The sequence below is a fragment of the Harpia harpyja genome, chromosome 10 (genome assembly GCF_026419915.1).
Source record: "Harpia harpyja isolate bHarHar1 chromosome 10, bHarHar1 primary haplotype, whole genome shotgun sequence".
In the NCBI taxonomy this organism is placed as follows: Eukaryota; Metazoa; Chordata; class Aves; order Accipitriformes; family Accipitridae; genus Harpia; species Harpia harpyja.
Window position 1 is genome coordinate 32983544 of NC_068949.1, and position 14941 is coordinate 32998484.

The 14941-nt window shown below is 40.5% G+C and overlaps 2 protein-coding genes across 8 annotated transcripts in view; one reads left to right on the plus strand and one right to left on the minus strand.

The window, feature by feature from the left end:
- Positions 1-7142: 7142 nt before the first annotated feature.
- Positions 7143-11948, plus strand: SFR1 (SWI5 dependent homologous recombination repair protein 1). Its single transcript, XM_052799430.1, has 4 exons — positions 7143-7251; positions 9029-9144; positions 10336-10722; positions 10954-11948. The coding sequence occupies exons 2-4, from the start codon at positions 9049-9051 to the stop codon at positions 11143-11145; spliced, it is 675 nt and encodes a 224-aa protein (XP_052655390.1). The 5' UTR covers positions 7143-7251; positions 9029-9048; the 3' UTR covers positions 11146-11948.
- The window catches only part of CFAP43 (cilia and flagella associated protein 43), a 55535-nt gene continuing 49289 nt past the window's right edge, over positions 8696-14941 (minus strand). For 5 of the 7 annotated variants that reach the window (XR_008236937.1, XR_008236938.1, XR_008236939.1 and 2 more), the window contains 3 exons: positions 14210-14363; positions 12641-13548; positions 10553-10632 (listed from right to left, as the gene is read on the minus strand). Coding sequence is in view for 1 of the 7 variants with exons in the window: in XM_052799429.1 (XP_052655389.1) it covers positions 13391-13548; positions 14210-14363 (312 nt within the window). In the remaining 6 variants the exon portion in view is untranslated. Of the gene's footprint in view, positions 10633-12640; positions 13549-14209; positions 14364-14941 lie in introns of those variants that run through there. The other 2 variants (XM_052799429.1, XR_008236941.1) reach the window with 2 other exon arrangements.

Below are 14941 nucleotides of genomic sequence, written 5' to 3' on the forward strand. Positions count from 1 at the left end.
TCTCTAGGTTTGAGAGAAAAGCTTCAGACAAGGAAGTGTTAGACCAGAGATAGTTTAACAGCTTCTAGGCTTGATTTTAGAAAGGAAAAAAAATTCTGACCCAGAATTCCTCGCTGAAATGGAAAAGAAAGATGTCACCAAACAAAATAAACTGCATGGAATAGATGATGATGTTCTTGATTACTCTTTGTACCCATTTATCACACATTATTAAGTAGAATGCACCCATACGTGCACTGTTGATCCTAGAAAAATGAATCCCACATAGGACTTCCTATCCAGACATCAGTGCAGACAGTTTTAAGGTTAGTCATGCCCGGTTTCACAGACTTAAGAAGAGGCAGGGTATATGCTAGCTAAAATTCCAGGGTGATCTATCTCCTGATCTAACTCCTGTGGAGTCTTTCAAGAGAAAACTTGTCAGTGCATACCCATGTGTTGAGTTACCACCAAGCATTTAACAATGATGAAATAGCTTATTCTGGCATATGTTACACATAAAATGCTTGTAATTAACTCAAGGAAAAAATGCACTAAACTTTAAAACATCAAAACCAGAATAACTCTTTCAGCTGTGAATATACTGGGAGATTTCCAGTTACAGGAGTGTTACTTGAAATGGCATGGCATGGCTGTCATCAAAGAGGTTGATGATGAAGAGAGCTTGTTCAGTGACTATCGATATGTGTCATGGAGGTCACTGATGCCAGGACACAACCTCAAAGATACGTGGGTTACTGATAGGAAGACAACCCCAGTTAAAGTGGGTAGCACTTGCTAACCTGGTTCACCAAAGAATTTTCTTTCTTCACTTAGCATCAATTCAGCATTCCTGGACTCCTTTTAAGACAAATCTTCTTCACCCAAAATACAGTTTCCTTAATGTGTTGAAAGGGAGACTGGTTGCCTTCTCACACATTAAACACAGTGTGAAACACTTACGCTAATGCAGTCAGCTGCAATTCCAGTATCTTAGCACCACATGAAATCATACCATTAGCTCACTCCATATGCCACACTTCTACTGACTGCCATCAGGATAGCATAGTTCTGCTTCCCTTCAGTTCAGCAGGAACTTTCTCAATGACTTAAAATGTCACAAGGGCTAAGCTGCCCTTCTGCAGTAAGGCAACACAATAACAGTAAAAATAATGTACGAATGATCACTTCAACCCACTGAGGTTGTAAGAAAATATCACACACTCAGTAAAGCTCTTTCTGTATGCCTATGTAGAGAAAGGGACTCAAAATACAGTTATTTCAGTTATGAATGTGAATAGAAAATTTGCAGTGAAATTACCTTGGAAATAATTGGAACAAAAGCAATACAGCTCACAAACACTGAAATACCCATTTTGAAATGAGCCGTAACTGGTTTAAACAGCATTTTTTACGCAAGAAATGTGGAGAAGTCAAAAAGCTTCACTGCACATTTTATTTGCTACAGGAAATGGCACAGAAGACATTCTTGTTGCCTTCCCTGTAGCTGAGTATTTGAAAGGAGGGGTGATAAGCAAGTATTTATTGAGTTCCCATCATGTGAGTACCTTAAGTCTTTTGACTTTAAAAGAATTTGCTTCAGCCTTTACATTAAAAAGTGAGAGTTTAATACCTGTTCACAATTCTTGGTGAATTGCCTGCCTCACAATCCAGAGGCAGTTGTCCATAGATATTTGATTATGTGTGCATGAATAATACACAGACATATCCGCCATATCACAACAATTATGCACACTTAAAATGTTATGTAAGTTACTAACTGTATGATCAGGAAAACAGGAGAGAGCTTTAAGTCAGCTCTCACATGACTGTATTAACCTGTGAGCCTGGTTTGCAACATAAGCATGGTCAGTGCCTGACAACATTGCCATGTTGAAATCTCAGCCCTCTAGACGTGACTTTATTGTCAGCAGTATCCAGAGATGGAAAAATCCCGTGAACACCACATTTGTATTTCATGCTTAGGAAAAGACCTCTAAATTTTTACTTTATAAGGCTTTCTCTAGCCTCAGGTAAGTGACCTAATTTGTTTCTTAATAACAGGGAGGAAGTGTATTTTTTAAATCCTGCCTGCTGATGCTGCAGTTTGGTAGGGAAGGAGGTGTGCTCGGTAGAATGGTTATTTGTTCTAAAACAAAACAATAACCAGTGATGCTGCTGAAGTGATGATAGACACTACTTACTTATGTCTACACTCAAAGCAACAGTGAAACCCCCAGGAGTCCAGGAAGAAGGTAAGGTGTGCATCTCCATCCCTGCTTACCTGCTCACTGGATGGCCTGTTTGGTACCCCAGTTTCATCCACTGGGTCTACCCAAGGCCTCCAGACTATGGGTAACTGCCCTTTAACTAGCTCATCTGCACCTGCAAATAAACAACACCTACTTTTTCAGCTTCACCAATTTCAGTAGCATGGATAAATGCAAGCAACCTAAGAGTTACATGTGCACAGCATGAAATGAACTTTTGTATTAAGTATGTGAGAAAATGAAACGACTCTTCAAGCTCCACTACAATCCAAATACCTTTAACACAAAAATATGCTCAGACCATCACAGACAACAAAAGCTGTACCAGGGACTAGTTTGGGCAAGGGCTTAGATTTAAAAGGCTTGAATTTTCTTAATATAATGATCAATCAGTTCTCCAGCAAAGACAAGAATACCGAAGGTCTGTTTATTGTTTCCTTTGTCTGTTATGGTCTCGTAAAGACTTCAAACTGTAATTTTTGGCATGACTATGTCAGAGAAAATCCCACAAGCAGACACAAAAATAAGAGACAGTGTTATGCCGTTCCCTTTTATTAGCACTGTGCCTCACCCACTTGGTTATTCACACATGCAGCAGCGAGAACTAGGAAGCCCATCTCAGCTGGCTCTTACATTATCTTTTGTAATGGCAAATTGCAGTGCCCCTCAGCTACAATAAATTATGTCAGTTTTCAAGACAGGTACCTTGAAAATTGAAGTAAAAAATAAGGAATAGTCTACGCAAGCCCCAGATGTAAAGCAGAAAAGGCAACAAAATTTTATTTTTGCTTTAGCTTCATGCTGATGTCATTCTACTGACTTCACTGTAATTACTGGACATTTGCACCATTATGAGAGCAGAATCTATCTCCTAAGGACAGGTTTTGTTATAATAAACTGGTTTTACTCCAGGAATCCGGTCTATAAAGCCCTTCCCTTGATATATTTACATGGCTATAAGCAAGTCAGAACATTTTTCTGAGGAGTGAATTGCAGCCAGCAAAAACACAGCCCTAGGCCCATGCTGAAGTGGGTAGGATTTTAAAAATTTCTGCAGCAGTTAGCGGTTAGGCACATAAAAACACTCCACCCTCCTGCCTCAGGCAAGACAGAATATGCAGACAGTGCAGAGTGTACTTCATGCGTCAGGATACATCATTTGGCTTTAAACAAGATCAACAGATTTCAGAAAAATGATAGAAGGGGGTAATGCGTATATGCCTTAAGACTTAGTATGTTGACTAACATCTCGGTTACTCATTGGCAATGTTTAGGGAGAAAAGGCCTGGCTGTTGTGCCCAGCAAGCTGTTAAATGGAAGTTTTGTGATGCTCCTGGCACTTTGGAAGAGAAGAACCCATAAAGGTCAAACTGGAGTCTCTAAATCCAAAGTCAGTATCCTTTATATTACTCTCCACTTTGGCTTTGCTACTACAGATGATGCCCATAGGGGAATATAACATGTTCTTGTCCTGTCAGTGCTGATGTGTGAGCCCTAGTGCTCTTCTGGTAATATAAGATTAATGACAGAGACGATACATAGAGAATATCTTTCAATTGTACAGACAAACTGCTATAAACTGAAAAAAAAAAATCCAATCACTAAAATGTCATCACAGGAACACTGAAGAAAATAAAACCAGGAAGCACATTTTCCTCTGGTTCCTTGGGGAAACAAGTTTCTCTGAAGGGAAGCAGTATGTTCGGCAAATAGAGCTCAATAATTTTATTACCCAGTGCACAATTTCCTATGCATTTTTTTCTGGTTTTTTGCTTACCCCAAACTATTCTGATCACAAAAGGAATAAAAAAAAAAATCACGCAATAGCATTATAGTGCTTAATAAAGACTGTATTGCAATGAACTTGCTAGCTGTGTGCACATACCAGGGAGCTTAACTGAACAGTATGAGAAACACTCTACAGTGTGCCATCAGCATGCCAGTATCAATAACACATGGATAATCTCTTTTCCTCAAGGGAAACAGATGTGCAGTTTTTGAGAAGAAGGTTTTAGTCTGACTCCTGTTTGCCATCATTAAGTTGTGGATAACATAATATCCGTCACTATGGGGTTTCTGCAATAAAAGTACTGGATAGTCACTGGATAGTGACTGATGACACTCCAGTTCCCAGCACCATCAGGGTCCTCCTGCCAGATCTTGGACAAGTCAAGTTTTCGCAGTACTACATGTAAACACCAAGTAAACCCATAGGTAAATATGGTACACACAGCTAAACACTTCATACCAACCTGAAACAGGATCTCTTCCTAGACTGATTACCCATTAGCCAATATTGATGATAATATTTCCTTTTCTCTACTCTATGTGTAGCACATTAAACTCATAAACCCAACGTGTGGAACTGTCTTTCCATATTCACAGTCTCAAGCAGACTGTAATCCTCACTTGGGGTGGGGCACGTGGGTGTTGCTCTAATAAAATAGCAATGATAATGCACACGATGACTTTTCCATGTGTTATGTTCCTGTAAAATCTTACTGGAATCTCAGCTGGCAAATGATCTAAAATCTCAAACTTTCTGTTGTTCTTGTGCAACTCAACTGTTAACATGTCTGTACAACAGAGCATGAGTAATTTAAAGCAGGACCATCCTTGAGACAGAAGGGAATATGTTGTGAACTTGGAGACATGCCATCTCAAAGCTCCAGTGTATTTGAGATCCAACCCACTTGATAAATTTGCAGCAGAAGTTCTATTAGCACTTTTACTGTTCCACTCAGGAGTCCATTTTTAACATAGTAAAAAAATATTTATGACATTAAATTAGCTGCAGGTATTAAAAAAAAAGGGGTGTGGGCAGGTTTAAAAAATGCCTCCAAACTGCCTCAACTGCCTCAACAGTTGAGGTATCATGCGAGTTTTTTCGCTAGATGGTTGTAAAAGATCATACAACTTAGTCACATAATCTAACTTCCTACATTTGCTGCTGAGAATATTATTTCTAAATCAGTTTCACCCACATAGTCAACTCCTATACAAGGAGTAATCTAAAGGCCCCAAGTTCTCAGATTTGTCAAAGTAACTTATTCTAGATGAGCTTTGAATGCTTAGGTACTTTTTACTGAAGAAGAGAAGAAGGTTGCTGTCATCCCTGTGAAATTCTATTTGAAGTGAGTAAATCTCTGTGTACTTATGGTCAAAAGCACAGCACCTTCTAACATATTACCACACCTACACTCAGTGCTTACTCACCTCTCAGTGCAAGAGTGTATCTTGTCTCAATACAGATGGGAGTTACACAAGGCAAAGAGAAAACTGAGCATGCTCACCTGTGGTTGTGAGGAGGAACCAGCCAGGAAATTAATGCATTTCTGCTACACAAATTAAGGGCATGATCTAGTGAGAGCATGTGCATGCGTGTATTCCACGTGCAACACTCAGAGGCTTCAATGCGCAGCATGGAACAGTTTGGCTGTGGGCAGTGCCGGAGTAACCACCGATACATCATCCCTGTGGGCTGGGAGCTTTCGCTGTTAGGGCTTCCGCAGCTCATTTTCTCAGTCCTGACAGTTATATTGGAAAAACATTTTGTACAAATAAGTTTTAAGAAACATAAATCCATGTGGGGAAACCAGGTCTGCAGCATGGAAGGGAAGTTTGCTGATAGAGACGAAAATCCCACTTGCTTCAGCAGCACCTTTGAGCATCAGGGTACTCCCTAATCCTGCTCTGAACTGCACGACTGCAACTACAGCTGGGCCTGCTCTTTGTCACAATCACAATCTGTTTTTCCAGTCAAGTTTCTTCATTTTCACTTCTTTCTCCTTCCCTCACAACCAGGACCGCGCTGTTCAGATTGCATGTCTCCGGGTGTGTTCCTCGGGTACAGTTTTTCCCGTTCTGTGAGGAGATAGTGCCTGAGGTAGGGGTGATGGGTGGCTTGCAGTAGAGTTGTGGTTCCCTTGGCTGTGCCGAAAGGCTGGGCCTGGGCCTGCCCTGCCACTCATGGCGGGGAGCGCTCTGTGTTGAGGCTGGAGCCCTCCTCCCTGGCACAGGGACACTTGCAGCGAGATGGATGGCACCTGGCCTTGGGCAAGACCCCAGCCATAGAGTGGCAGGCCCATGCCGGCCTAAGGGACACAGCATGGCCCTGCATGCCCAGCTGCAACAGAAGCGTGTACGAGGTTCCCAGGGATGCCCCGCACTGGGGGCTCCATAAGCCCTGCTCTGCCCGGCACCTTTGCGGCAGCGGCGCCCAACCCTGCATTTACCGCCCGCCCGCCCGCCCGCAGGAACAAGGTTCGCGCGCCCGCCCGCCCCACAACCCCACACCACCTTCCACAGCACGCAGGCGCAAAGCAACCCGCGCCCGCTAGGTACGGCGCCGCGCCCGCGCGCAGGCGCACTGCCGGCGCCCCACCAGCCCCGCCCCTTTTCCCCGGAAGCGGGAGATTGAAGCGCTGAGGCCGGTGAGGTGCTGGCGGACTCGGCGGGCCGGGTGGCTCTTTCTGCTCGGCTCTTCTCCCTCATATCTGAGGGGAGCGGGTTCTTTTCTCCACGACTTAGTGATGCTGGGATAGAGGAGGGAGGGGAGAGGGTCTTTCCGGGCTGTCTCCTTCCTTGACCCTCGCCCGGCTCCCGGCCCAGCTGGCTCCTGGGGGCGGGCTAGGCCTCGTCAGGGCTGGGGGGCCTTGTGCTCCGTGAGGGGTCTCCCCTCGCTCTGCGGCGTGTGAGCAGCCTCTGCTTGGACTGCGATTGCGCTGCGGGTCCCTGCTGTGCTCCATTTCTGGGGTGCCTCTTGGTCCTCCAGGGTGCATCGCCTCAGAAAGAGCTCCCCGGATCTGTGGCTCTGCTTATGGGCTGCCCGCCCTTCTTTCTGCTTCTCTGTAGGGTGCAAAAGCAGCTAAGGGAAGTCGTTAATAGAGTCGTCGGTTGGTGAGAGGAGAATATAAAAGGAGTGAGTGCTGTTACGCAGTGTAGCAATAACAGGAAAACTGAGGCATGTAGTATCAGAGGCTTGGCTAAAGTGCAAGATCAAGTAAGTACTGAAGCAGAGAATTTTCTTTTCCCCTCCTGGCCCAAGTTTTCCTTACTTGCTGGACAGAATTATTCTTCTGTGTGATAAATAGCATCACTGCTTGAAAATGTAAAGGATTCTTAGGCTGAGATTTTGCGGAAGGATTTTAAGAGTGCGGGAGATCTATGTGAATGTGCTGCCAAGCAGAGTTAAAGTAACAGCATTAGTGAACCACTAGAAAAAGTATTCATTGTAGTCATGGTCATTTGAAGACAAATTATCTGCGTTAGAATGTAAAGGCAGAGTTGCATGATTTTCTTTGAAAAAGTTGAACAAGTCAGTTGAAGCTCTTAGGCTTGAAATTATTTTGCTGCTTAGTAAGATATATTACATATTTGTGACATACTGTATACATAGCCATGACAGTAGCTTTTTCTAGGCTTTTGTTTACATTAAGAAATAATAGTGATAACTCTACATCATATTTAATGGGTGCTGTGGGCTTTCTGTTTAAAAGGTAGATAGCTAAAATAGCCAATTAACCAGACTTTCTTTACTAAAGTCTGGGAGTTTTTAATAGAATACTGTATGTCAAATTTTGAACAACTGAGGGGAACGTTGACTTCTAAGATAAATGAGGACCTGTGTCCTTTGGTATAGAGCCAGGAAGACCAGGGTTGCTGGTTTCTTAAAGCTTTGGCATGCTGAAGTTTTGGTATGTTTCATCTCTGAAGAGGAAGCCCCTTGTGCCAGTCTTGGGTTGCCTAGTGACTGGCTTGCAGGATTTTATTTTTAAGAGGCTTCTGGTTTGAAACTCCTAATTGCAATTTGCAGGTAAAGGGAGGTGTAGCTGACGATTTTCCAGGTGCACTTTGGTCAGTAGCAGGTGGTTCACAAGTGCTAAACTAAGTTAAACATTGCCAAATCAATTTGAAGTTGGTACATGCTGGGAGCTATGACTTATCATTTTAATTAAGGCACTTTGCTGAGCGAACTGGGAATGCTTTTAATCTAAAATTCTACTTGTGTGAGTAATTACTTTTTTAAGCAGCATCCCCAGAAGTATCAAATGAGACAGTGGATTATTTTCACAGACCTGGGTACACAATTATTTTGTTTTATAGAAAAGATTAATTGTTTATACATGTGGACAATAAAAATCATGTGGCTCCTAACAATCCTTTTATCACTACTTGGGATGCAGTTAAATGAAAGGACTGGTTCTTCACAACCTGGCTTAGTAAGGATTATTCCTTTGAGTTAGACAAGCAGTAAGGGTCATTCACGTTAAGAAGATACAGTTTGTTTAGAGTGAGCTTTTTTTGATGAGTTTGATGTTGCAGGATCTGACCTTGGATTTATCAGCATACTGTAATGGGTTCAATAGCTTCATAAGTTGTCTTGCTCCTTTTAACACTTGAAAAGGATATCAGATAGAAAAAAAAAATATAATGGAGAATACCTGTAAGACTTTTTACAATATTTTTCATCTTTACAGAAAAAAATCCATAGAGCTTTATGAGTGAGGGAAAAATAATATACAAAATTCATAGTAAGATACTTTATACCAGTTAGTAGTGTCATTCATCCTCCTGAAGAAAAGCCATTCACAAAGCAAGATGCTACTTAGCACATGAAACAGTTGTGTAGCTTACGCAGATGTCTTTTTTGAACTTACCAATTAGAAAATAAGCCTTAGTGTTTCTTATTAGAGCTTTTTACTCATTTCTGCAGCCACATGGCTCATTATAATCGGGTGAAAATGGCACCATACATAACTCATTCTGTCTTTTAACAGAAACTGCTATCCATCTCAAGATGGAAGAACCAGTGCTTGAGAAATTGCCATCTTTGTGCCATACTCCAAAGGATTCTGGGACAGCAGTTCCACAGGGGACTAGTTCAGGGAAACAGGTATGAGAACTTATTTGTTTTTCCAATAATGTGACTATCCATAGTAACAAAAATGCTTGCGAAAGCATCAAGTAGTCAGGAGTCGCTGAGATACTGTTTGCTGGAAGGCTAAAGATAGGTAGCTTATACCCATAACTACAAGGTTGTCCAGGTACTTCCTTACTTGGTGCTTGGTATAGTTTGCTCTGAATATGCAGATGTTTGCTGTGAATACAAAGTGATGGAGCAGCAGTATAACCCAAATGCCATACTAATAATTTAAATACTATTTAGGGTTTGTGGTGGGTTCTGTTGGTGGTTTTGTTTTAATCTGTCGCCTTCAGTTTTCTCAAATCCTAGTTTTCTGGGTTGCTGTGTACACAGAATGACTTTCTGTGACTTCTGCTTGCACTTAAACAAAGTACACTGCTTTCAGTTTGTATAGTCTCCATAATGCTGAGCTCTACTTTGGTGTTCATCCTAGCATGCGTTATGGTGATGCTGTCATGCTCAGCATCCGGACCTATAGGGGATAGGGCTAGTTCGCAAGTGTTCCTTAACCAGTTCCTCTCTCCCATATTTTAGTATATTTTCACAGGTAAAAATGTTAGACACAGATTATAAAAAATAATTGTTAACTTACTTTGAAGAAAAAAAAATCACTTCTAAGATGCTTTTCAGTGAAGGATCTCAAAGCATGAACAAGTCAAAATTATACAAATAATTTCTAATACTCTCAAGTAAAATACAGATGTCTTATACTAGTGCTAATACAGAAAGTGTATGTGTGGTGGGATGGAACAGTAAAAAACCCAACCATTATCTCCATTAAACTAGAGGGGGAAATTGGAACTTGATGGAATAAAATTAGCCAAGTTGAAATATGCTGTATATCTTCTGCACAAAGACTAGATGAGTAGGTTTGCCTCAATAGAATACAGGATTTGCTCCTAGAAAATGTGGAGGTACATCTTTCCATGTCTTGCAGCTGTGTGTGCAAATACTTGTGAAAGGAAGAAGTTAACTTTGTTCAAGTTTGTGAAAGCTATAGAGAGAATTAGGAAGTCTGGCTTTACAATGATCTTTACATATACAATATATTTTATGTAAATAATAACCAGCGTTAACAATTCTTTGAAATTTGATAAAAAATTAGATTATTCTGATCCTTCTGGGATTTTTTTTTTGTTTTTTGTTTTTTGGTTTTTTTAGCCAATGAGTGCAGCTCTGAGGGAGCGATTAAGGAAAACAAGACGCTCATTTAATGCTAATTTTACAGTGGCAAAGCGGCTCAAAATAGATGCTGAAGAAAAAGACTGTGCTGATGCTGACAAAGGGTGCTTGCCAAAGACAAGTACAGATTGTTCCAGATTACAAGGTGCTTCTGAAAATCTAGGAAGAAATGGCACTGGACATACATGTTTCAAAAGTCGCTTACAGGAGAGTGGTCTCTGTGGATCAGCAGAGAATTCTGATGTGCTACAGGTTGATCTTAGTCAGCAACAGTCCCTGGAAGAAAAAGTAAGGCTGGTGAAACAAGTGCAAGAGAAGGAAGAGCTACTTCGAAGGCTCAAACTGGTTAAGATGTATCGATCTAAGGTGAGGTGAACCTCTGAAAAAGCACTTTTAAGTCTTTCTTTGAAGTGGAATTCATAGTGTAATCCTCATTATTAATTTAAGCAACAGTACCGACTCACTTGTGTGTGTGTGGTGTTTGTGTATTGTCTCAGTTTAAGGCATTTTATAAAAATAGATCTGCAGCGTATCGACCCCCCCCCCCCCCGCATTTCAGCAAATTACAAAATTTTTTTTGTTTTGTCCCAATTTCAGAACAACCTGTCTGAACTGCAGGCTTTAATAGTGAAATGGAGAAATAGTACCCAGCTGATGCTGTATGAACTACAGTCAGCCTTTTCTGCAGATGGCAAGAAAGTGAGTCTCACTCAGCTGATAGATACTTTTGGATTAGAAGACCAGTTACTGCACTACAGCAGAACAGAAGAAGATTTTGTTGATGCATAATCTACAGGTGCAAAGCTTTCAATTACACATATGCAAAAGCAGAAAATACTGAATGAATTCTGATCACATAAGAAGTGTTGATCAGACAGTGGACTTTATACTTTGAGGTTAGGTTTTCTCAGGAGATACTTGTAAAGCTATGTACCTAGATACAGTAGGCACTGTAAAAGGCATTACTTAATGGAAAAGATTGAACTCATGCTGTTTTGGAAAACCTGGCTTAATAACTTGATCAGCGAATTGTTATTTAATAAAAATAAGATGCAATCAAGTCATACTTGAGCAGGTGGAAGGCAGTCCATTCTTTGATTAGTCTTTGCATGGTTACTTGTCTTGAAATAACGAACTCTAATTGTCGTTTCTGTTGATGTTCAGATGGGGAAGGGTTCAGTTCTTTGTTCATATACATCCCCATTTTACAAATGTCTTACTGCTGCTAGTCAGTTAATGATGGCATTTTGTGAGTTAAGTAAAGATAACTAATTTTCATGTTGTTAATATTCTGAAGCTGCAATGAGATGTTCTCAATAACTTTAATTATTACTGAAGGAAATGTGCCACAGTGCAATCATTTTCAGATACTGGTCCAGACAGTTGTCTTCAGGGAAGCTGTCTCTTAAGCATTCTGCCACAGCCTGAGATAATAGAAGAGAAGGCAAGAAAATTGCAACCAACATCTGTCTACTCTACTACTTCATGTGAGAGCCAAGGTGTTTTCTCTCTTTGAATGAATAAGAAAAACATGGCCTTGTCTAATGGGAGTGCTTCAACTACGGCATCCTAAAGCTGAATCAAACTTAACCATTTCACTTATCCTCCAATAAATGTTGCCTTTTTAAATTTTTTTTTTTATCTTAACTTGAAACTACTTATTTTCTCATCATGGTCTGTGCATATAGCGTGGTGACTTCTGTCTGCTTTTATTCTCATAAGGGAAAGAAAATCAAAGATCATATGGACCCTTTTAACATTGATAGGGCTCACTAGACTTAAATTTGTACCCACAACTTGCTCTTAGGAATACTGACTGTTGCTGTCCACAGCAAATTAATGAAGAACAACCTTTACTGCTAATCATAGTTTCAGTATTAAGACACTATTTCTTCTGCCTCTTAGCTTAGTAAAAAAAGATGATGGTGCCTGGTGAAGGGGGTGGTTCTCTTCCCTAGGGATTCTTGGCAAATTTGGAACTCTGCTGCTTCTAGGGAAGTTTCAGCAGGAAGAAAAAAGTCTTGCAAGAAGAATGAAGATATAATTAGAATCCTTACAGACCCCAGTTAGAGATGGTAAAGCAAAAAAGGAGGTGGTGTACAGCTGTAAGGAGGTTGTGTACAAGATCACAACAGAAGTAGTTTTCCTTACAGGTGTAGAATTTTGTTAAAAAAAGCTATTAATGGTCTCGCACTGGAATGAGTTTAGATTTTATGTGAATTCATGAAAGGAGGAGAAGAATCGACACACCATGGAAGAGGGAAATAAAAATCGGTGAGAATACCTGAGTAGGTAGATCAGTCTCCAGCAGTAGTTAATTTTATGAAGGGTTCTTTATCTTTCTTAGTTGTCTTGAAGAGATCTGGCAGGAGAATATACTGCATATCAATGCAAAGGGGTGGGAGATAGCAGAAACTATTTCAGGAGGCCAGGTGCTTCCAAACCTCAGTTTGGAACCTCAGTTCCTGCCAGTGGAAGCAGCCACAGCTACTGGTGGCTGTGGGTAATACTATCATAAGGTGCAGCAGCTTTCAGGACTGGGCCAGGTAGCACACATGGTCGTGTTGAAGCATACCTTCATCTTCTCAGCAACCTACACCTGTGCCATCACAGGTGTAAATATATTTAAAAAAGCAAAATGAAGTCAAAGCCACAGACATGAATTTTAGCAGATGCAGATTCATAGATTTCTTGCAGTACTTTACCTTCAAAATGTTCTACAATTGCATATTGCAGACTAAGGGTACACAAATACACTGGTTCTTCTATCAGTCTACATTTTCTTGTACCCTTTGTTTTATGTAATGAGCTATATGGTTTATATAATCAAACATGAACTGAAATGTGATGGGGATAAGACTAGGTATAAAACGTACAAAACAGACAAACATGCATCCTTCAAACTGAAGTTGTTTTTAAAGCAGTTACAGAAGAAATTGTTTGTGGAAAGAAAAGTTCAGGGACAAAAGGTAGACGTCCAAGCTTTTTTACTTAGAAAGACCATGGTATTATACATCTACCTGGACTCTGATTTTTAAAGAATAGGAAATGTTCTTGATTTCAGCCTTTCAACTTCTGCCTGAAGAATTTCAAACTGTTCTTCCTGTTCCTTTACAAGACCCCGTAGGTGTTTCTGCTTCAAAATCTTTTGGTAACGCTGCTTTGCAATCTTTTCAGAAACATGCCGTGTGTCTGCATAAAACAAAATACAAGGGTTAGTCTGTACTTGTAGGGGATGCATAGTCTATATATTTATATTGGATCTGTCACAGGGTTATTCCAAGTTCTGTAAAAAATTGGCAAGCATTTTAAAAAAGGCTTGCAGTTGGGCTTAAGAGTCTTTATAGTACTGAATAAAGCAAAAAAATTTCAAAAAGGCATTGGGAATGCTTCCTTTAGTTTCTAGCAAGTACCCACTGTTCTGAAAATCTGTAACTGTTTTACTAGTGGAAAGATGTCTACAGTTTTCCTAATAGTGAATACCCTTCTCAGCTTCATGTTACTTCCTCTGTTCCCTTGAATGGGTGGAAAGAAGTGGGTTGAACAGTTCTGAGAAAGAATGAAAGCATGTTGCCTAATGAAGGTATTAATGACTATAATATTTTGACTTAAATAGTTTCAGCAATTTAGTCAATTAACTTTGGTTACAAGAGCAACAATCTCTAGGTATGCTCTTAAGTAAACAATGTTAAATTGTTGTGGTAGAAAGGGCACTGCTAATTGTGCACATACAGTAAGAAATAGGTGCTCCTTGCCCCTTAGCTGATGCTGATGGAGAACAGGACCATCTAGCCTTGGAGATATTTTTTGAATGTTCTTTGCTTGTGACGTAAAGTGCATTACTGTGACTCACCAGCTGCCTCAAAGATATGCCTCCTTTCTGAAACAGAGACAAGCATTTCTTTCAGCTCCAGGCCGAGCTCGTAGTTTGCTTGCTCTTTTAAACTGATGCACTTCTCCAAGTCTTTAATTCTTTTCTGACGGTTCTTCACATTCTTCTTGTGCAGCTGTCCATTTCCAAATGAATAAAGCAAATATATGAGATGATACAAAAGCTGTTCAGGAAAACCCATGATGGAAACCTAGAATCTTAAGCAATGCACTGTAGCTCAATAAACTTTCATGTATTTTGATTTGACTAGTAGCATATCCTAGCTTTACTTCATATAGTGTCTTTCACACACACTGTATTCCAGTATGCTTTATGGAGTTCTAATATAAGTAGCAGACAAGGAACAAAGACGTATGGGTCAGGGAGAGAGATATATTAAAGATAAAACTTGAAAGGCAAAGGGAGGAAAGGAAGTCAGTGGAATCAGTGAGTTGAGAACACTCCCTTGACTGCTAGGAGCTGCTGAAGAAAGGGTTGTGCTGAAGCTGTTGGATGGGCTGTAAAGGGACAAGATAAATACTAAAGCTTGAAGAGGAAGAGGAGGCTGATGCCAGCTAGAGCAACCTGGAGAAAATCCAGTGGAATCACTTAAAAACAAGGATAATCACAATTTGAATGTTGAAATAGATGAGGGAGCCAGCAAATCAGATTGTTGTGTCTCTGTTATTTTGAATATAGGGGGGTAGTGATATT